Consider the following 24091-nt stretch of genomic DNA (forward strand, 5'->3'; position numbering starts at 1 on the left):
ATGGACGGACGGACAGACAGACGAACGGATGAACGGACGGATGGATGGATGGACAAATGGATGATGGATGGATGGATGGATGACGGCTGAATGGATGGATGGATGGATGGATGATGACGGCTGAATGGATGGATGGATGGATGATGACGGCTGAATGGATGGATGGATGGATGATGACGGCTGAATGGATGGATGGATGGATGATGACGGCTGAATGGATGGATGGAGGATGGACAGATGGATGACGGACGGCTGAATGGATGGATGGATGGATGACGGCTGAATGGATGACGGCTGGATGGATGTTACTGGTTTAAAAGACTTCCAGGACAGTTACACATACATTATTAGCATGTTTGTGTATAAAGGGTGAGATAAGAAAATTATACTCACTGTACCAACAGCAGACAGTGATTATATCATGTATGTAGAATTAGGTCGATAATAGGAGTTATTCCATCCTGGTTTTTTCCTGGTTTAAAATGAGCCTCGGGGAGGTGAGCACACACTCGAGCATCTTTGGTCCACGCAGAGTTTAGAGTTTATAAAGGTTTGGGTATTTTCATGTTATTTTTGACTATTTGATTTAAAGATATCCTCACTAAAGTCCCAGTGATTTACCTTTGGTTTGGAAGCTAAAACCTCTTTAGTACGTGTCAAATTTTTGATATGCAGGAAAAAGCTTGGACTCAAGGTAAGTGTGCCACTTACAGAAAACACTACAATCAGTGGTTTTTGACTCTTATGGGAAACCTTTCCTGATCCATTCTAATGCTGATTATGTATCCTAGTTGAGGAATTTTAGCACTTTGATTCCTGATTTTAAGCAGTGTGGGCTCATCAGCCTCGATATTCCTGAGTCCCTCGTTTCACAGAATGAAATGTGTCAATTACTAAGTGAGACCAAAAAAAGAAAAGAAAAATCCAGGAAAGTAAAACCAGAACACGAGGAAACGTGTAAGAGAGAGACTTAACTCGGAGCCCAAAGCTCAGACGGTGATAGAGGCCTAAGTCTGACCTTCTCCCGCTGACAGTGATAGTCTGCAGAGCTCTGTTACCTCTAATCTCCCGTGACAGTCACACATTACAGCTAATCTCTGCTGACAGGCGACCATACTGAAACAGACTAAACTTCCTGTCTTAACAGCGTCTGGATCATACAGTGAAGTCCTGCTTTACGAGTAAGGAAGGTCATATCCTACAAGCCGAAATGTCAATTCTTGTATTACTGTTCGAAATAAAACTAGTGGCAACGATTGTGTGAAATTCAGTCTAAAGAAGTGCGATGACCTGCTACCAAACAAAACAATGTGTTTATGACGTGTCCTTTAAGCTGCAGAGAGAAGAATGAGGTCAATGAATGCAGAAATATCTCACTGTCACACTGTTTTAGAGACATTTTGCTAAAACATTTAGAAATGTTAACATTTGCTTTGGCTAAAAGTTAGCAGACACTGTCCATAAGGTGCACAGTTTCATTGTTTCAAAGCAGAATCAAAGAGACTGTGACAGCTTTATACTCACATGTACAGTACTGCTCCTAAACAAGAACGAGGACTTGAAATAAGACAGAGACAGTGAGACAAGGCGAGAAAGACACAGGAAGGAGGAAAGTGATGCAAAGAGAGAGTCGTGCAGACAGGTCGGGCAGGTAACACTGACCAGACAGACATCAGTTTCTACACTGCTCTTCCTGTGTCTCTATCTCAGCTCCGTCACTGCCACCATCATGTTTTTATTTTTTTCATCTGTCCTGACTATCAGGTCCTGTTCTTTGTCTTTGCTGGAATTCATTCCTCGTGTTCAGAACAGGACTCTGAACCTCATAAACCCGTTTTATATTTTAAAATTACAGATTCTTTCTTCAAACCATCGACTGCATGAGTTCCTTTGTAATTTGGTGGAGGATGAAACTTGTTTCTTTTCACTCACCTGTTTATGCACTGACCTGCAGGCTGCAGCTAAAAGGCAACGAGCTTCCTGAAGGACTTTTTGTTCCTGTCAGGAGAATCCTTTGAAATTAAATATTGAACAACACTGAGAATACACTGACCTCTCACAGTCTGTCAGGGCGAAATGGTTCCTCACATTTGCTTTGGGTTTTGTGACACCATGAAAAAGTCTGCCTCACTCACCAGAAATTACACCTTAAATAAATATCTTTGTAGACACTTTATGAAGTACTTTGTAATAAATTGAAGATAAACTGTTTAAATACACAAATAATAAACAGAAGTATTACATTTTAACCCTTTAAGACCTACCATAGAACCAAGTCCGCCAGAGCTTATATTATATTTTTACATGTTGTAGTGCAATTTTTGGGAGCATTTCAAGTTGATATAAATCAATACAACCATTATAGCCCAAATTTTAATAATATGTCTGCATTAAGTGCCTAGAAATTACATAAATGACAAAAAAGTGCAATAAACTACAAAAAAATGTAAAATCGTTTTTGTTTTTTTAACATATATTTGTAGTTAGAGAAATTTAAGAGGCTTATCCCTCAAAACTGTAAATACAAAAGTTGCACAAAATAGTTTCCACCACAGGAAATTTAAACTAAGTGTCTTCATAGTTTTATTTTTGAAATACACCAATTTTTATATACTGCAGGAAAAATGAAAATAAATATTATAATGCAAATTTGCAAAAAAACAGCATATGCATCAAAATAAACTATTTCCAGCAGTGCAATTTTAGTTCTAAGCATCCCAGAAACGACACAGAAAGTCATGAAGTCAAACATAAATTTTAAAAACACCAGTATAGGCTCATGAGGCCCTGATGGTAAAAAACTACATTTCCGCAAATTGACGTCACTTCCGGTTTCGGGCAGGACATGGAGGACATGCGATAGTTCGCGCTGATGGACGTAGGAAGTGTTACAAACAGCTGATCGGATCGGCAAACTGTTTCTGGAATATTATGTTTTTGTTGCTGCAAGTGCTTTTTATGCAGTTTTTGCAAAGCTATATGTGGAAGGAAACCGTGACCGAGGACAAGCTGATGGCATAAGATGTAAGTACAACTCCTCCAGTTTCATATGCAAAAAAAAATATTGCACTAGCTTACGTGGTTGCAGTTCTACAGGGGTTTAAAAATAGTTACGCAAAACGGAGCGTGTCTGCTCCGACCGGCTTTAAAGGGTTAATATTCGCTCTAAGATCATGTAACGCAAATCCCAAAACAACTGACTTGTCAAACATTACTCCCAAAATTTGCGACTCTTTAATGACAGCATGTGGTTATTATCCAGTAAGTTTTACTGGATTTAAAATTTGACTGTAAAACTAATATTTCATGTGACTTATGATCAGGATTCTTACTTTTTTTAAATCCATACAAGAGCGCAGCAGCACTGGAGCTGTTCTCTGAGTTACTCACGCCAGTCTTTTTTACAGCACACCATTAGCTAGCTAGCTAAGCAGTCATGCAGTTAGTTTTTCCTGGTTCCCAGAATGTGAACAGCTCAGGTCTCTTATTTAAATGAAAGAAGATATTGACTGATTTTGGTCACGGAGAGCTCAGGACACCTTTGGCTTCTTCAGTGACAATTAGAAAGCTTCACTAAGTTTTATTGGTGTAAGCTGGGGTTCGCAGACAATCTGCTGTGGGGGTCAAACAATGTCTTCATTTCACATATTCTGGATAATCTGAGATAATCTGTGTAGCTTTTCTTTGCCTATATCAAAACCACTACTTCAAACTCGGTGGCTGTGCTGGTGGGGGCAGCGGTAGGTGCAGGTGAGGCTGTTTGGAAGTTGCCGGCCTGCTCCACTCCGTGTCCGTATGTTTGTGGGAACTTCAAACTCCTACATTTATCCATCACAAATAAGAGTCAAAGCCTCAATTTAACCCTGACCTAGTTGTTACCTAAACCCTGAAACAAAATCTGAACTCAAAGGAGTTTGAAAAATGAAAAAATGCAGTTGCTGTAATGGTCTAAAACTCAAACGGGTTCTCACAAAGACAGCTGGACATGTTTTTATAAATAGACTCACTCATGCTGTGAAGATGAGCTACAAAAACATGGGTTACGCTCTTTTCAAACAGTGATTGCAATAGTACCCACTACCCACTTGTCAGTGTAAGCTGCCTCATGCTTAAATATAATTGCCAACTTAGTCCACATTAATTGCTCCTTAAGTGCATTAATATAGCTGTGAAGAGGAATCAGTGTGTAGATCAGGAGTTATATTAGCAGCTGCAGTCTTTCACACGCAGGTGGTTCCCTGCTTAGTTTAGTCCATTATGGCTGATGTGAGCACCGACACACTGGCCTGTTTGCTCAGAACACATTTCTGCTTTAGACGGAAACACAAATATTACTCACTGGACTTGAGTGCTGAGGAATTGACTTCAATCTCTCCTCCCGTGATTGGCTGGAAAACCGAGAGCTCAGACTGGTAGTGGTCAGGACTCGGGGCCAGGCTTGTGTTAGCCGTGCTCCTCTGCTGGGCTTCATGTTCCTCATAAACCGCCATCAGCTTACAGGAAAACACACAAAATGCAGCAGGTTAGGTTTTTCTGCTTTTGGTATTTTCACATTTAAACAATAACTGCAGCAGAGTAAAGCTTTAGGACATAATATCACAAGTTTTTTACTACCTATTGTAGAAAACAAAGCAGGTTTAAGAGATAACAACCAACATATGGATATCAACAGTGCCCATACTTCACCATTAATCCATAAACAGCCTGCTGGCTTCTTTAAATAAACCACAAACAATAGAAGCTCTGTTTGGTTTACTGCATGCACAAGCACTCAACATGTGTTACCTTGTGGATGAGCACGCTATAGAGGACATCCAACGAGCCCAGCATGCCTGTGACAGAGCGTGTCCTACTGATTAACCACTGACTCCATTAATGTCCTCTGTGCATGTGTGCGCACTGTGCTAACTCTAGCTGGGTTATATAGTGGGATCCCTGTCTATTGAGCACTGCACCGAGTCTGTGTTTAGCCTAACGTTGCACAGAGCTCGTCCACACTGTGTTCTAGGGGCCTCCACGCACAGTCTGAATAGCCCTGTGTGCATGTGTGTGTTTATGTGCATCGTGTCCATAGTGGCTAAGAGTAAAGAAAGGAGACTTTGCCAGCAAAGCCAGAGGCTTCATGTGACAGTGGACACAACAACAACTAGGATTTGTTTGCTGTCTCTTACTCAGGCAGATGCTACTATGTTCCCTCAGTGCAATCTTTTTTCATGGACTGGGATCAGTGGAACAATAATCTACCAGTGTATTTCTGTATATCTGGGTTCTTTGGCGATATATTTTGATGTAAAGTTTTACTAAAAGTTACTGTAATTCCACAATCATAACATCACTGTGTACAGCCCTTTCCACTGTGTGTTGCTAGCAGACCCCACCTTTCACCCTTTATGATTGGGACGCTGCATTAGCTGGCAGCAATTCACAATTGTAATTAATACAACACTCCAGAACCTCATTATTATAACTTTCTCATATACAACAGGCACACAGGAAGAGGCTAGCAACAAGTAAAATAAGGACCAGGTCCACAGTTAAACACTCAGTTTTGAGGGAAGCAATTAAAGTGACAACTAATAGGAGTGAATGACACTGCAGACTGACATGTAAGTGGTTGGTAAATACATTAGAGGTGTCACCTACGCAACTGGAGCCTGGACTGTCAGCTAGTGACAAATTGTCAGCTTTCTGTAGAAGAGGCTTAGTGTGACAGGACTTAAGGACCTGCCTGAGTATCCACCTGTTTTTAGTCTCACAGTAATTCAAAGACACCTCAGTGTTCTCCCTGGGCTCACTGTTTGTGGAGAGGTCGGTGTTAACATTTGTTGGGACGCTATTATTTAACCTCCTAGGACCTGGCGTCCACATATGTGGACATCACATTTTGGGTTATTTAGACCAAAATACTCAATTTTGCTCTACAAGGGCCTGATATCCACTTACGAGTACATTATACTGCTACTGTTCTATCGAAATTTTAAACAAATATCCTCATATGTGGCTCTTATTTTTCCTAAGAAACAAAAATCAGGTAAAAAAAAATATCTGGTCATTCTTTGTTTTTACATTCATTGGGTCCCAATCAGCCCAAATATCAAAGAGAAATCAAAAATGCTGCCGTGGAAGAGTTCGGGTCTTAGGAGGTTAATGTAACAACTTGCTGTCAACTCAATCGTAGAAGACCTAGAAGTGTATCTTTACACTTCTACGTCTGCTGCTCAACCTGAAGCTACAACAATAAAAACACAGATGGGGGCGTAATAAGAAATGATTCAGCCTTTAATGCGTCTTTACTAAATGCAGTAAATACGACTTGAGATGAATAACTGTTTTAACAAATACTAAGTCAAGATGCAGAAGCAGCAAGTGAAAAACTACATACACCTGGGAACTAAACAGTTTGTGGAACCATTTTTAGCAGAAGTAACTGGAAGCACTCATTTCCTGTATGACTTTATCAGTCTGTGACATTACTGTGGTGGAAATTTGGCCCACTCTGCTTAGTAACACAGACCCACCACAGCATTTCAATGGGTTGAGGTCTGGACTTTGACTGGGTCATTACACTAACTTCATTCTTTTCTTTTTCAGCCATAGATGTGCAGATTCACAACTGCTCCTGGGATCATTGTCCTGCTGCATTGCCCAATTATTCCCAAGCTTTAGCTGTCAGACAGCTTCATGTTTAGCTCTACAATACTTTAGTATACAGACGGGTTCAGGTCCTGTGGTGCAAAGTGATGTGTTGTGCAAATCCTGATCAAACGTCTCCCCTTTGGTCAACTTCTTGCTCCAGAAGTCTTGCGGTTTGCTCAGATCAGGTCTTGTCATGTTCTCTTTAGAGAGAAGAGATTTTCTCTCCCAGTCTGTTTGGACTGTCATGAACTTGAATACAGCTGAGATAGTCGTTTTGTTTTCTGTAGGTTTTCCGAGCTTTTCACAGTCTGACCTCGGGCTGAATTTGCTGGGACGTTCACTCCTGGGAAGACCGGCCTCTGTCTTCAATGTTGTGAATCCGCATTCTTACTGCAGACCAATTAAATTCAGACAGTTTGGAAATAGACATTCCTGGGTTGATGAGCAGCAACAACTGGCTCTCATCACCTGGATCATTGCTCCCAATCAGCAAACGGCCAAAACGCCTGCTTTTATAGAGGCGGCATGACTTATTGATGATCAGTTAATCCAGCGCATTTCATTATTAGCGCATGGTTCTACACTTTGGCTTCGTTTTTGTTAAACAAATTATAACCTGTCGGATTTTTAGTTCATCATAATTAAATCATTTTAAATAATTTTATTTCCTATCATTTAAAGAGGGTGTACTTTCTTTTTCCCATATCTGTACATACTTTTGCTTTTTCTCCTGGAAGAGCCAAATAGTATCAAGTTACACAATATCGCACCTTTCTTGCCATCTTCCCAGCAAATCTCACCAGCTATTCAGCACAATCCAGGCCTCTCCGTCTTTCACACATTCATGTTCTGTCACATTCCCCACTTCCATCTGTCTAACACAGATTTCTCTCTTTGTCTTACTCAATTTTTCCTCTCGTAACAAATCTTCATTTTTTGCCATATTTCTGTTGACATTGTAATCCTTTTCCCCAGGTCATTCCCAACCTTTTGGTGCCACGGCACATATTTCACATTAGAAAAATCACACGGCACACCACCAACCAAAAATGTGACAAAAAGCATATTGATATTTTTCCCCAAACCAGACATAGTAGAATTGGCTCGGTTTGTCCCCAGTATACCCCTTTTGGTTTATTCTGACCACTACTCACGCTGGGCCTTCACCTGGGTCAGAGTTTTCTCCAGGACCAGACTGACTACTTTTTCTTTTCAAATATTTATCTATTGCTATTACGCGCTGTATCGTCTCACAGCGTGACTATTGTGTAATTTCTGCTTCGTCTTCTTCTGTTTACTAGCAGCTGGCAACCCATTTAATTAGAGCAGGTAGTTGCACTGCCCTCTAGTGGAAGAGAATATAATTGTTCAACCCATTACTCACGCCAACCTCCCCAACCTTTTGTGCTCCACGGACCGGTTTAATGTCAGACAATATTTCATGGACCGGCCTTTAAGGTGTCGCGGATAAATACAACAAAATAAAACGATACGACCAAGACAAAAACGGTGGGATTTTGTAAACATTATAATAAACGTGAATTCACTGTGTAATTGTGTAACTTTATTAGCAGCGTCCTCCAGAAATGCACCAACAACACTGAGAGTAACATCCTCCTCTCTGCCCCTTAATGCTCTCAGGTCGCTATGGTAACACATAAACATTTCTTTCAAAATAAGACGCACGACTACAAAACGGAAAAGACCCAGGGAAACCGAGTTAACAATAAAAACCCTGAAAACCAAAAATTTCACACCCGAGCCTCCACTCTCGCGGCCCGGTGCCAAACGACTCACGGACCGGTACGAGGCCGTGGCCCGGGGGTTTGGGACCGCTGGTTTAGGGTACCAATCAACTGGAAGATGAAAAAAACCCACTAAATGTGATGAAAGGGATGTTACTTTTATTTTGGACCCTGTTCCAGTTTTTCTTTTCATTCTGAACTTCTACAATATGGATACAAAGTACCTGCTTGACACATATCAAAGAAATGTACCATCAGAAGAACATTTAACTTTCTGGATGTAAGAATCAATATTAGTGTCGAGTAAGAGAAATCCCTCCAACATGTTTAAGAGGACGGGACAAACTGACAGACAGTTAAAAAGATAATACTTCCAGCCATGTCTGTGTTGGCACAACGTAACAAAAAGAGCTCACATTCCTCACCAGAAAACTGCTTAAGAACAAGATTAATAGCTTCCAGATGAAAACACGCACAGAGCCGTGGCAGAGATCGTTAAAAAAAGAACATCTGAAAGGATGACTGGAAGAAAAATGTGTAGACAAATTCAACAGAGCCTTGCCAAGTCTCTTAAAAAGCTGAGGGGGGAAGAAAAGAAAGGCAAGCGGAGCAGATATGGGAGGACTCTGCTTCTGTTCTGTTCAACAGGGAACTCAAAGACCTGCCAAACAAAATGACACCACAGCCTGAGCATGGGAGGAAGAGCGGGATGAGAGAGACGGAAAGGTGAGACCGCACTGAGCGAAAGCACCGAAAAAGACAAATGGGCACAGAGAACGTGAGAGACGGAGACGAGAGAGACTTATAAAGATAATAACGAGGCAGACTGACAGATGTGTGGTACTGTAAAAACCTTCAGGATGTCAGAGAGCAAAAAGCAAACCTGCAACTGGAGACTGTCAGAGAGTCACTGTGTCAAATGCAATGACGTGTAAGCAAAATGAAAAGTTACACGCTGCCAATCCCAGCCCTGCTCACCCGTCACCCGCCGAGCACACACATTTTATTTAGAGGAAATTTGAAAACTGATTCCCTGTCACACATCTGAAAAATATTGAACAACTTGGGTCAAAATTTGACTCATTTTATTACCACGAACTGTAATTTTTCTCTCTGCGACTCTTCATCTCAATCGTGTAATTATATATATAATATTTAACCTTCAACATCTAAAACTCAAAGAAGACAATGGCAGTAAAATTTTGTTTATTTCTTTCTTCTTCTGTCAAACACACATTTTACTTTGATCGTGTTGCTGACAGCATCATGTAGAAATGTCTTTTAATTGTCTGTGAGTCTTAATTCAAAAATACTTTCTTATACTTTGTTCTTTTTTAGAGGCAGGTGACAAGACTTACACGTCACATTTAATCGTAAGCCTTTGCATGTTTCCATGATTCATTCTGATCTACATACTGAACATCTAATTTTTGGCACCAAGTCTTTTCATAATAAAAGACGTGTAATTTTAGGCCTTTTATTTTTAATTAATACTTTCACAGTTTACAAGTGAACGACCCTCTGTTATTATTAGCAGTTTAGCAAACAACAGTAATCACTGACTAAATAAAATCTAAACATGTGAATCACTTTTACTAATAAAGTAACTTCACTTCAGTGTTTTACATGATGCACCATGTTTACACTGCTCAGCACTTCCTAATGTGAGTGAGTGCAGAGCTGCCTCTGTTATGAAGTGAATGAAACTGATATGGGTAAATTAATAGCAGTCCAGAACTGGCGTCGGTGCACATGCACACACACACACACACCTCCATTACCATCTTTTTCCGCATGATATGCTTTTTAATCGGCTCGATTAAAGCCCGATTGATTGGTTTGGTGTGGATCGATAAAACGCCTCAATCAGGAAAAATGCACGAGTACATCCACGGCTCGCAAACAGTATGTGGACTCTCACTTTCACACCCAAACAAAACAATCTTTAAACACGCTTAAGCTATCCGCACACCACTGACCTTTGATTTCCACTCACAACCACTTACCATAAAAAATCCATGATGATGAAGTGTGTATTTGTGTGTCTGTGTGCGTACTTTGGCATCTTATCCAGTCAGCAATATCCGTAGCAATGACCACTCCATCACAGCTGCATCAGAAGAGTCATACATGACCACAACTGTGAGTATTTCATGAATAGTTTATGGATGTTGTTTTACTGATTGTTTTATAGGCTGGTTTTGGAGATGGCTTTGGGTGCGATACACATAGAAACGAAGATTAAGGAAAAACAAGATCGACAAATAACAATTTTCCATTTTTCTTTTTGCAAATATGCTAATTTACTGCTTTTCATGATTCCTTTCTTAAAAATGTGAATAATAAACTCAGATGAACCAAATAAAACGGTGACTTGAGGATAATAAATAAGTGTGCCAGGCCCAAAATTCACAGAGCTTTTATTCTGACACCACAGAAGAAAGACACACAAACAAGCACACACACACTGACAGAGGATAGACTGACAGCACCACCTAGTCACGCTCAAACAAAACTGCACCCTCCAAGCCCCCCCACACACACACACACACACACACACACACACACACACACACACACACACACACACACGCCTGACCCTCACAGTCTGCTTTTGTGTCATTTATGAGTCTACTACTTCGACAAAAAAGAGATAAGTAAAGACATGACCCAGAAGCAGAGGAAAACACAAACACTTCATCACATTTTAAAACTACCAGACAACTTTACAAGCTTGCAATCCTGTTTTATCTGTTATTTCACTCCCTGCTCTTTAAGTTATTTAGGTGTAGTGCCAAAGTTTAAAAACATGTGACATAATTGTGATGCACCAACCACAAACATCTGGTTTGCTGCTGTGGGCAGCTACGGTCACTCGAGCAGCAGATTAAAGCTAAGCTTGAGGAACAACACTCAGGAGAAATAATACTTTTAAAGTGGAGCGAGTTTCTATGTACTGACCATAAAAATATTCGTGCATAAATTTTGCAGATTACAAAGAGAATTTGAATGAACCCTGAGGCAGGTCAGCTCTTCTGTTCGAGGCTACAAGTTGGCCTTTCTTCTTTCATCAGCAGATATTCCTGCTCAGCCCCGTTTCCCCCTCTGGCATCACTTTGCCTTCCCTCCTTTGCTTCCCACTTCTCTCCTCCCTGCCTCCTTTCATTTTACACTGTTTTTCTTCGGCTGAGCCGCTCTCCCCTCTGACATGGTTCTCTGAGTTTACCGTAGATTTAAGTGTGTGCTTGTCTTTTAATCTCATCAGAATTAGAAACCAAAGTTTGGGAAAAAACTAGAAATGCCAATTATGACTTACTGACCTGCTTATAATGGTATTTTTACTAATGTGTCATTTTTGACTCTATGTGACTCTTTTCTATGTTCACAGTAGGCTGACAGTGCCAACACTCAGCCTCCTGCTAGATGCACCTATGGTACCAATTTTAAAAACCCTACATCGTCTCGTAGTCGAGTCATCGCATTCAAGAACTCAGGTGTCCACTCATCGAAGGACACTCGTTTCTGCCGCTTTTATCCACAGCTCGCGAACGAGACCCCCGAACTGCTCCACCTGGGGTACGTGGACACTTCACCAATCAAATAATCCAAAAACCTGACTTCACTTTGATGTAAAGCAGAAGGGAATAGCCAAGCGTGGATTTCATTGTTGTGTTTGAAGCTCACCACACTGTTTCTCGAGTGTTTTAACCACAGAGCTACATTTCTGCCCAAATGTGTACCTGGAGGAGTAAGTTATGGCTGTTCTATGTCACGTGACATGTAGGTTTAGCTTTTCTGTGTTTGTGTTTTGGTTGAGGCTCAAGAATGTAAGTAAAGGTGTGCGATGCTGATTTATTTCCTGTTTCACGCCGGAGCAACAAACCAGTGTACTGGAGGAACATCCAACTCACACTAAAAAAAAAAAACCTCCACTGTAACATTAGACCCATATACAAAGCATTTTACACATCTGACAGTTATTTATGATGTTACTGTATTTATTTGATCACATAAAAGGTCAGGAAAAAACATGCGAGACATCTGACAACCAGTCGATACTTTTAAGGTCTTATTTTGAGAATATTAAATGTTTTAACAGTTGTAAGATCCGCTGTGATGTTCTGAGTTATAGTGGCTCCTTACAAATCGGCTGATGTAAATCATCATGTTCCAGCACTCTGCTCTATTGGATATCCCCACACAGCAACAAAGAGCTTATCGATTAACACATGAATCTGATACACCCGCGCTCGCTCTCTCAGTCTCGATACTCTGTTTAATCTGACTGTTTTATTCCTAAGGGTTCGCTTTTGTCCCCTACCGTGCGTTTTTTATTCTCTTGCATGCTTTAAAATGAGTCAAACATTAACAACAGAACACGGATGAGAAAACATTCGCTCCCAAAGGATGTAAATGCTAACCTTACGCATAAATGCCAAAGGACAGGGACAAAAATATTTATACGCACACACAGACGGACAAACTGAGTATGACCTCTCTGCTACAATCGATCCGTTGATGTGCTAATCGATAATTAGGATGGGGTTGTGTCTGTACGGAGAATATAGATGAATGAAATTCCACTGCTCAGCAGTTTCAGCGGTGTGTAGGTGTGTATTTGTGTAGTTTCGTGCGCATGTGAGTTCTCTTCCTCTATTGATCTCCAGTCACCTTGCCTCTCAGCAGAGCATGAGAAATCCAGACAAAACAGACAGGAAGGAAAAGATGAATGGGAGGCAGAAATACTGCGAAGAAAGAACTCAGACACAAAGACAAAGGGGGTCCACAGACACACAGTTCCAACTGTTAGACAGCCAGACAACAACGCACACGGAAACATATTATAGCCGACATACAGAGTTATCTAACGACAGAGAAAGCAGAAAAATTGAAACTGTCGCGAGTAAAGCAGCGCAACTGTTCGGTGACTTTTTGAACTTCAGTGTCTGTCACAACGCCAAAATATAATGAAAACTTCTGTCCTACAGATGGTGTGTGTACGCCTCTGCATTCATATTTGCGTGCATGACTGTTTGTATCCCCACATATATGCATTTATGTTTGTGCATGAAAAAGAATATCTGTGTGTGTGTGTGTGTGTGTGTGTGTGTGTGTGTGTGTGTGTGTGTGTGTGTGTGTGTGTAAACCATCTACCACCATCTCCCCGAGGCTGTGTGTAGACCACGATTGGCCATATGGAACAGCATTATGGAGACACACTGGCACAGATGGACACATTCTGTACTGGCCATATTCTCAGTGATCTACCAGTAGCTGTCTAAAAAAACAGCACTCATAAGCCAGAAGAGCCTGTAACCAATGATAACTGCTTAGGCACCTGCTGAATGAAAATGAGGGAAATCATCAAATCTGTGTTATTAACTGATAATGATCGCGCCGATTCGAATATTCTGGACAAGTGTTTTCAAGCTGGTCCTGCACCAACCAACCAGTACCTGGTACTCCACTACAGTAGCTTAGTATGATTTACAATTTAAGAGACACTCTAATTATTCTTATGCTGGAACAACAATTCACCCAGAGTCTGAAACCAGCTATTTTAGTTCCCATCACCTTCCTTTCAAACCAGCTTTCTTCTGTCTGCCCTCCCCTTGTAAAGAAAAGGTCTGAACAGGAGGCTGGGAGGGGTTTCTGTCTTCACAGCCAGAGCTGTGTGCCTGTGATGACCTTATTACGGATATTAGCTCTAAATGATACAGTGTGCAGAGCCAAACGTGCATTGTCTGAAGCCAGCACTTTAGAGCCTGAGCTTGTGGATCACATGGACTACTCGCCCATTTCCTGATCTCATTATTTGGAACTCTGGCTATGTTTAATATCATTAATCTTTAGACAAGTATACACAGTTGTGGTCAGAAGTTTATATGCACTCATCATCGGCTTGAATGGTCGATGGCCAATTAGGGTTTTTAATGATTTCTTTGAACTGTTCATTTTCCAGAGTGGAAGAATTATACAGCATGCATTATTAATGATTTAAAAAACAAGAACTGAGTGCACAAATTAAGAATTTATTTTGGATTTTGTTTAATCCACATGGGACCAAAAGTACCCCACTAATATTTGGTTGCACCTTGACCAGATTCTTGGTAGGCATCAACACGTTCCTGGCATAATTCTGGATGGAAGTTTGACCACTCTTCTCGCCAGTGGCTGAAACAGAATTTATTTAACTAGGCGGGTTTCCCCAGCATGGACTTTTCAGTATAATCTACAGATCTTCAGTAGGGCCATTCCAGAAGCTTAATCCATTCCAAAACCAGTTTTTATCCAGGTTTGGGATCATTGTCCTGCTGAAACACACAGTCAGCATCTAGCTGTTGATTTGAAGTGAAGATGAGGAAATTGGACATAGTCCTCCTCCTTCATTATTCCATCCAGTTTGTGAATGTACCAGTACCACTGTGGCTGTACTGGATGATGCTACACCAGCATGTTTGGCACAGTCCACTAGTCACGATTACGTTGTCTATCAAAATTGTCGACGACAAATTTAATAGTCGACGCGTCGTTTAAAGCCTTGTAAGATCCTGAAAGACGCAGGAATAAGTAGTAGGATTTAAGAGTGTAATAACGGACTGAAACAGAAGATGGCGGTACTGCATGTACAAAGTTGCCAGCTGCTGTTAAACCCAGAAGAAGAAGAAGCAACTCCGGTATCGTAGCTGTGTCCAAATTCAGGCCGCATCCTTTGGAGGCCGCATTTGAAGGCCGATTACGTTACAGCGACGTGACGAAGGCTTTCCAAATTCAAAGACTTCTGCAAATTCAGCCGACAAATGCGTCCTACTTTTCCCCAGATTTGAAGGATGGGTTGGGTGTATCCTTTGTGGCCCAGCCGATCCCAGAATCATAGCACGGCTCAGCTAATTCCAGTTTCCAACAATGGCGCCAGCTATATTACTCTTATTATTCTTTCTGGGTGACAAAATAAACCTTTAACATATTTTCAGGCGAGAATGTAGCTGTGTAAACTTCAAATATCTGCTCGGTTTATCAAGACATCACATTTTTGCAAAAGTGCGCTGACGTTTTCGGAGACGTCTGTTACCCACTAGCTCGATAGCTAGCCGGGGCCAAGGCTCACTAGAGCCGGCGAGAACTGCGGACTCCCGGCAAATCGTTTTCAAACTCCCCGCGGACTTTCGCTACTCAGGTTAAGCATGATATATAAGTCACTTAGATAACTTAAAACTGTTATTGTTTGGCTTTTTTTAGTGTTTTATTTGTTCCTGAGTAAATCGGTTTGGATGAGATTAAAGTTATAGTTTTTACACAGCTGAATAAACGTCAAGCAGACAGCTGATTATCAGAAGTGTGAGATGCTGGAGAATTTACTTCAGTTTCCTGTTATATTTTAGATAGCAAGGAGGAGACGGCTGAGTTTATTAAACTCCACTGAGACAATCTGCAAATTTTATTAAAAGTTTAATAAACTCCGGGTCGGGGATGAGTTCCTGCCCCAAGTGGAGGAGTTTAAGTATGTCGGGGTATTGTTCGCGAGTGATAGGAGAAGGGAGCCGGAGATCGACAGACAGATCGTTCCGTTGTGGTGAAGAGAGAGCTGAGTGTAAAAGCGAAGCTCTCAATTTACCGGTCGATCTACATCTCTACCCTCACCTATGGCCACGAGCTGTGGGTTGTGACCGAAAGAACGAGATCGTGGATACAAGCGGCGGAAATGAGCTTCCTCCGAAGGGTGGCCGGCCTCTCCCTTAGAGATAGGGTGAGAAGTTCAGCCGTCCGTGAGGGGCTCAGAGTAGAGCCGTTGCTCCTCCACATTGAAAGGAGCCAGCTGAGGTGTTTAAGCTAGAGGAGGTGGCTGGCGAGAGGAAGGTCTGGGCTTCTCTGCTTAGGCTGTTGCCCCCGCGACCCGGCCGGATGGATAAACTATTATCTTGTCTTTATTTTTAGTTAGCAAATACCTTACACACTTCAAGCTGTAAGCTAATGATAGTTATACAACAGCAGATGCTGCTGGTGCAATAAGCTGTACGTTTTACGTCCAATGGATGCATGATCTGACTAGTTGATTAATCGCAAAAATAATCGGTGACTAGTCGACTATCAAAGTACTCGTTTGTGGAAGGCCTAAAATGTATATGACCAAAAATGAGGAAAAACCACAACAGAGCCCCGCTCCTTTCTCTCCACAGCAGGCTACACACAAAGTTAAATTTAACCAGCATTTTTCTGCAGTTTTTGTGTTTTTAGATGAGATAAATTAACATCAGGGTCTTTATTCTTATATGCAGAAAGATCAAAAAGGGGAAAAAAAGCTGACTCCCAAAGAATCTCAATACAAAACAAAGGACTTTGGTATTTTCTATCCAGAACACCTTTTTTATAGACCTTGGTTTGCACATGGAGCTATGGTCTTGTTGAAGAAAATGTGTAATGATGTCAAAGCTGAAGCGCTGTGCATACAGCCTTAAAAAGTTGTCAATCTTTAAATCAATGCCAAGGTTTAGTTCACAGCACCTTCAGCCTCTGACGGCTCATTTATCCAGCTGTCTTTCCTTCATCCTCTCCTCCCCCAGCATCTTATCTCATTCAGTCGGATCTCCACATACAATGAATGTATGAGAGGCTTTTGAAGTAGGATTTGCTGGATGTGTGAGATGTGAGTGATTAGGCTACACACACATGTGTGTGCATCACATTTTTGCACACGCACACACACACGCACACGCACACACACGCGCACACACACACACACAGTGTTTTGGTGGTTGTTCTCTAAGGGATTTGTAGGTCAAAACTCTAAGAGGTAATCACTGGAAGCTGACAGCCCTGAACCGTGATCTGTGCCGTGCGCACGTATATTGATGCAGATACACACAGAAAAAACACACAAGAATTACAGAGTAGATCTAAACCTGCTTGTACACATTTTAGCCATCTCTATGGAAGCCCATTTCCGCCACTAAATAAAAACAAAAAAGCTAGTATCCATAACTCGAAATTTCGAGTTAATAAGTCAAAATTTCGAGAAAATAACTCGAAATTTCAAGTTACTTTTCTCAAAATTTCGAGTTACTTTTCTCAAAATTTCGAGTTACTTTTCTCAAAATTTCGAGTTACTTTTCTCAAAATTTCGAGTTAGCTCTGCCAATCAAAAATATACGTGAATGAGGTCGCTTTCTTGTTACCCGGAAGCATATGGCGCAGAGGAACGCGCACTCAAAAACGGATCCCAACAAATTGGCACTTTCGCGAGTACGTTTGCTGATAGTAACACCATGTGATTCAGCTAATAACACAGGGATTTCATCATTTGTGAAGCCAGGCTGAAAACACTCAGCAATCTGTGCATTCACGACTGGATGTAATACTGGTAGCTTAGCTGTAGCATTTATAGCTGAGGGCTTCAGCTTCCGGGTAACGAGGAAATTCATTCCTGACGAATTACTGATTCGCTGCCAATCAGTAATCTACGTCATTCACGTAGATTACTGATTGGCAGCGCTAACTCGAAATTTCGAGTTACTTTTCTCAAAATTTTGAGTTAATAAATCGAAATTTCGAGAAAATAACTCGAAATTTTGAGTTATGGATCCTTTTTTTTTTTTTTTTTTTTTTTTTTTGTGGCGGTAACGGGCTTCCATACATCTCAAAGTGGAAAATGAGATGTAATGATTTATGTTAATGATGCTTTCTTCAAACATATACAAACTGACAGACTGCTCGTATTCTTTTATTTTGTACATTTCAAACACAAACGACTTTAACTTTGTTAAACTTGTTAAAAACCCCTTTGACGTGTTTTGCTGGAGGGTTGCTATATCGTACTATATAATGTAGGACTGATGGTGTGGTCCTTCATATGTCTGTCATTGCTTTCATCAGTTCCAGTAAACATTTCACATGAATGACATAAAGGTTATTTGACCCACCCTAAAGCAGAATGAAAGAGCGTCCCTATTGGTCCAGTTGTGACAATCAAACTATCACAAAATGTTTTACATGGATTGTTTTTGGTAATTTTTTCTGGGTGTCGTTGATGATGCTGAACAACAACAGCAAACAATCGAATGAATATCAAATCATCACATATTGTCAAAATAATCATCTCTGACAGCCGGCAGAGACAAAAACAATGATACGCTGATTAGCTGTAATTCTAACAATGTTGGTCATATATGTACATTATTTTTCTCTGGAGGATTTACTACTTTTGACTGATAGAAAGTAGTAAACACCACATCAATTTGTACCATCTTTTTTTAAGCTATTAAACTGTGATGTATGTGAAACTGGGAGTGTATTGCATGTAAAACAATATGGAGTTACGTATAAATATGCTGCCTGTATCTAACAGGCCAGAGCGAAACTGATGATACTGATGACATGAGCTGAAGTGCTTCACAGTTATCGCTGTTAGACCATGAGCATTAACTCAAGTGCACCTGTTCATTGTTGCAAAACTGCGACCAGTTTGAAGACTAGTAAAAGACTTGCAGGAGTATTTGTATATATTAGTGCATTATTGTAAATCTGTAACATATTGTATTGTTTACACAGTTTAGTCTGTTACTGTTACTGTCTTGGAGCAACTGTAACCCACATCATTTTCTTAGGGAGTAATAAAGTATTCTGAGTCTGATTCTGAAGACAACGCCATCCCATTCAATGTTTTAACTCCTTTCAATAGTTTTTTGTTTTGCCAAACCACAGAGACGGACAAACAAGTAGTCAAGATAATCCTGGGTCAACTGCTCTTCAACCAATCGACAGGTTGGCTCAGCAGGAGTTTGATGGGACCAAAGTCTAATGTTACTCCTAATGTTATTAGTGTGAAACAAATATAAATACACAGCAAAAGGTAAACTGTCTAAGCATAGCATAATCCGGGCTCATGTAAAATCAGTAATGCAACCAACAAACTAAAATGCAATTTCTGATACAGTCACACTCAAAGCTTCACGTACCAAAGTCAGCTGACCATATATACGTGATATACCTGTGCTGGTTATTGAGCTGACAGTCACACTGCTGCAAAGTTTCTCTTTGTCCACTTTAGCATCGTGCACTTATGTTTTCTATACTGCACATAGAAAAATAACTTTACATGTTGACTCTTAATAAAACAACTGTGCAATACTGTCATGATCCTGGGTCCTTTTGACCCAGCGTTTTGTGATTTTGGCTCTGTTCTTCCTCTGGTTATTGTTTATTCGGTTCTGCCCATGTATTCCTGTGTTAAGTCCGCGTTTCTTAGTCCGTGTCCTTGTATGTGTAAGTTCCTGTTTTATTGTGAAGGTCTCTGTCTTATGTCAGTGTGTTCTGTTTACGTTTCCCCTGCCTCGTCAGCTGTTATGTCTTCCAGGTGTGTTCCCCTCCTGTTTCTCATCCCCTGATTCCTGGCGTATGTATTTATAGTGTGTGTGTTACCTCGTCCTCGTTGCTGGTCCGTCTGTGTTATTTGGTGTTTTCGTGTGTGTGAATCTCCTGCTGTCATCCTGTGAATTCTCCCTGCAAGTTGCTTTCTCTCGTGTTCAGGTTTGGTGTTTAGGTTTTAGTTTTTCCAGTGTAGTTTATGTCTAAGTTCAGTTTTTCGCCACACACTCTCCTTTTGTTTGTTATCACTCGAGTTGTGTGTCAATAAAGCCCTCTCACTTCACTGCATATCCGCATCTTGGGTCCTTTGTTAAATTCACACGGCTTGCCCCGGCAACCCGTGACAAATACAGTGTTAATAAAAATCATTAACTCGATTGTTACCGCAACAGTGATTTTATGCAAAGTCCAGCTCTGTCTTCTCTTCCCATGCGGAGCTAATCCACGATAAGAAAAGAAAGATTGAAGTTTGAAGGTTTGTTTAAAGGTTTAAAGCTAGACTTCTTTGTATACACACGATAAAAACCCAGCTTCATCTGCTATCAATTTGCTGTCAAGGACATTTGCTAATAATCCAGCACTCAAGAGCAATTTATGCTAAACTTAACAAAGATATTTTGCTTCCTTTAAAATAGTTTTCCAGTGTTTCTCTCAACTCGACAAAGGTTTTAGAAAATTTCCTTGTTAAAAGCTTTAGACTCCCAACAAAGGCACCCCATGTAGAACCTCACCGTTTACAAGACCTTACTCGCAGTGGCCAAGTTCACAAAGCAGCGATTTGTTCATTTTTCCCATTGGATTGTGGTTCTATTGGATGCATCTGACAGTGTGAGATACAGCGTCGGGCACAATTTTAGCAGCAAGCACAGGTTGCAAATATGTGTGACCAGTCTCATAGCAACAGCATGCAAGATGACCAGATCTTCTCTGCAGCATCTGCTCAGTGCCGTCAGCCAAAAATAAAGATGTTCCATGTCATCATTCTTTATTTAAAAATATTCAACATTATCTCGTGCTTGGCAACAGAGCTGGGATTAACTACAAGAAGCTGGTCCAATAGGCTAGATCTTCAAGAAAGCAGAGGTGGGGGACTGTGCATTAGATGTTTTTGACTCTGAAATTAATACTTCAACGTACTTATCTGAACAAGGAATGTAAAACAACTAATGAGCACGAAAATTCAATTAATTTCAACTTGCAAAAGCCGAGAAAAAGTCGGCGTTAATACCTCTGACCTCTCATAAGCTTTGGATATGTTTCTCATGCTGATGACAGTTACTCCTTTATTTCCTTCTGCCACTGCTCCATCATCCTGTCTTACCTCCACCTACTTGAGGTGAGTGACGAAAATTATGTGCCGCCTACTCAGGGAGCTGATGATGTGTGTGTCAGTGTGCACGTGTGTGCATGAATGCATGTGAGCGTGTGAGAGGTTAGGGTATTAAATGAGCCTGTTAACATCACTCAAACATTCAGGGACAGGTTCGCTCTTCATAAAGCTCTCACCACCCGGTATATTACTCTCTCAACGTATTTAAATCTTTCTGTGAACTGCTGTTAGCTCTGCAGATCAGTGTGTGTGTGTGTGTGTGTGTGTGTGTGTGTGTGTGTGTGTGTGTGTGTGTGTGTGTGTGTGTGTGAGATCACAACACCTCACACTGACTGCTTTTCCTTCTAAAAGGGCTGACGTGATAGGTGGTCCTTCCAACATCTCTGTGATTGAGGTGACGAGTGGAGCTCATAGAGAACACAGTGATTACATTAGTCCTCTAAACAGATCATATTGTCTGTGCATAAGACCACAAATCAAATCCATCTCAACACTGAAGGAAGTGTAGGGAGAGCTGGATAGTAGTGATCCATAACATGGATCCGATCACGTGATTAGGTAACTTTAACAAGCCCAGATTACATTTGAAAGGATCAAAGTATATAATAAGCTACATTATAGAGCAAAGGATTAATTTGATTTTATTTATGTTGCTTCTGTAAAATATGCCAATTCGTGACTATACAGTTATTGTACTACAGCACTGTTTTATATTTGATTTGACCAAATGTAAATAATAAAAGGAATTATTAATCTTTTTTAATTCAAAAGCAAACAATATTTATTATTAAAGTAGTCTAAAACCTGTCTAGGAGTATCCAATTTAGTCCAGCCCGGTGTGCAGGTACACCTTGAGCCTGACATCTCACAGGTAGATTAAAAACATTATCTTTAAACAGCCCTAAGGCGTGGATGGCTGCGAACTGAACCTTTTAAATTATTAGCTCAAGCAGCAAATTATGCTGTCTGCACTGTTGTGCTCTAACCACAGTGAACAAATTGAGACTGACAGGTACACTCCGTGTAAGAGATTTTTAAACTGTACTGTGCAAAAGACTTGTGTCACCCATTATTTCTTTATATTCTGCTGAGAAAACTGGGTAGCAATTTGTTGAGACTGGTAAAAGCGTACATGGAAATATAGAGCATAATCCAAAAACAGAGTTTGCACAATTATAAAAAGCCTGAGAGTTAATTTTTGTTCTTCACTGCAGCCTAGCTGCCTTTTGTTCAGTCCTCTATCAAGATGATCCCACAGCTGCTTCTCAGGAGTCAGAGTGGGTCAGACCTCCAGTCCAGACTCTGGGGAGGCCAATCCATGACTGATGTGTTCCATGGTGTGTTTTTCTATCGAGGCATGTTTTTGTTACATTGGTGGTGTTTGGGATCATTGACACAGCCTCCACCATGTTTCACAGATGGCTGCAGACTCCCTTCCGCTGAGACCATTTCTGATGAGGCTTCAGTGAATCAACTGAAGCAAGTGATGCAGATCCTCTCAGGTCCTGAGTCAGCTCTCGGTTTATTTCAGATACAGTTCATCTCAGTGTTTGTAAGGACACACTTCATGTCAAGTTTTAAACCAACAGGCATTTGGCGCACAAACGGCCATCAAACTGCGTTATCGTTGGTATTTTTGGTAGATTCGACTACAGAAATGGAAACAAACTTTTTTTTTTTTTGAGGAAGGCTTTTCGTAAGAAAGAGCCTAAAGGCACAAGTTAAAACTGGTTCTTTGCCAAGTTTGTTACATGTAGACACAACACTGGTTCATCCCTTCTTTTAGATGCCTTTATATGCTTCAGTGATATAAGCCAGTGTTACGTGGTCAGGTAAAAGGAGTGGACTGAAGATAAGTGAAAAAATTAAAGATTAAACCCACCAAACCTATTTATTCATTTAGTCTTAAAATTCAACATTTAAATGCTTCTAATAAAAATTCACTGGCATGTCTATTCCTTAATACGTTCAAGCCAAAGGAAAAACATTAACTATTAGACAAGCAGTTTGATTTAATAACTAAAGCGTATGGAAAATAGCATAAGATGCCCTGCATGTCCTTAAGTCAAAGCAGTAAGCAGAGGCGAGAGAAGGCAGAGTGCCGTCTTGAGATCAGACGATGCAGCTTTTCTTATTTATTCGGTCATTTAGCCAGTCCATCTCTCAGAAACCCACATTCAGGCACTTCATTAAGATAATTCATCATCACAATGAATCCATAATGAGGTAGACTTCATAACACACACACAATTTGATGCCGTACCATGTGCCCGTCTATTGTAGGCAGGTCCCAGGTGTGGCTGTGTTTTGTTAATTAAGAGCCGAGGTCCATGAAGACTTCAGGCTTCATTGTTTATTCTCATAATAATTGAACCCTCTGCCTTGTTTCATTTCAATCGCTCTGTTAATGCTTTCACCATCACTTAAAATCAACCCTCCATACCCTGCCGATAAGATGCCCCCTGCTGTCACCTCATGCCCACCTCACACACGGTTACCATTAACCCCACATTTGTCTTTATTTCACTTTCTCCTCCACAGTTCTTTAATTACCAGCCTCCCTCTGCCTCCCTTTTATTCACTTCTAACAATTAACCCCTTTCTCCTCCTTCAGCCGTCTGCTTCTCATTCATATGCTCTTACAAATTGCACCTATCTGTCTCACTGTCACTCTCCTAATCCCCTCTTTCTAGCTGTCTATTTCTCGTCCTCCTTCCCACTAGTCTCGCTCTATTTTTCCGTCTCTCTCAAATACCATTACTCAATTAACCCCCTTGGTTCCTGGCTAAGGGTCAACATATGTATCAGGCCTGGATCCAATCTGTGCCTCTGACAAATGAAGGGTCCACACACACATACATGCTAGCACACTAAGGTGTGACTTAAAAATGATTGGATTCATTAGAGGAAAGAAAGAGGTAAGGGGCGAAGGGAAGGGAGTGAGAGGAAAGGGAGGGGACCAAAGCTCCATAAATACTGCTAGAAAAATCAGGACAGGGTAAAGAATAATAAGCATTAG

The 24091-nt window shown here is 40.8% G+C and overlaps 2 protein-coding genes across 5 annotated transcripts in view; both read right to left on the minus strand.

Moving 5' to 3' along the window:
• Positions 1-1399, minus strand: part of LOC146691361 (uncharacterized) — a 7181-nt gene extending 5782 nt beyond the window's left edge. The window contains exon 1 of the mRNA XM_085434684.1: positions 1378-1399. Coding sequence (XP_085290810.1) covers positions 1378-1399 — 22 coding nt within the window. The remainder of the gene's footprint in view (positions 1-1377) is intronic.
• Positions 1-24091, minus strand: part of LOC146691359 (partitioning defective 3 homolog B-like) — a 217381-nt gene that overhangs the window by 165205 nt on the left and 28085 nt on the right. For all 4 annotated transcript variants that reach the window (XM_085434748.1, XM_085434747.1, XM_085434746.1 and 1 more), the window contains exon 3: positions 4340-4493. In XM_085434748.1, coding sequence (XP_085290874.1) covers positions 4340-4493 — 154 coding nt within the window. The remainder of the gene's footprint in view (positions 1-4339; positions 4494-24091) is intronic.

This window comes from Copadichromis virginalis, linkage group LG16 (assembly GCF_057382275.1).
Source record: "Copadichromis virginalis isolate Kocher_CV1m ecotype Utaka linkage group LG16, C_Virginalis_male_GT1.1, whole genome shotgun sequence".
In the NCBI taxonomy this organism is placed as follows: domain Eukaryota; kingdom Metazoa; phylum Chordata; class Actinopteri; order Cichliformes; family Cichlidae; genus Copadichromis; species Copadichromis virginalis.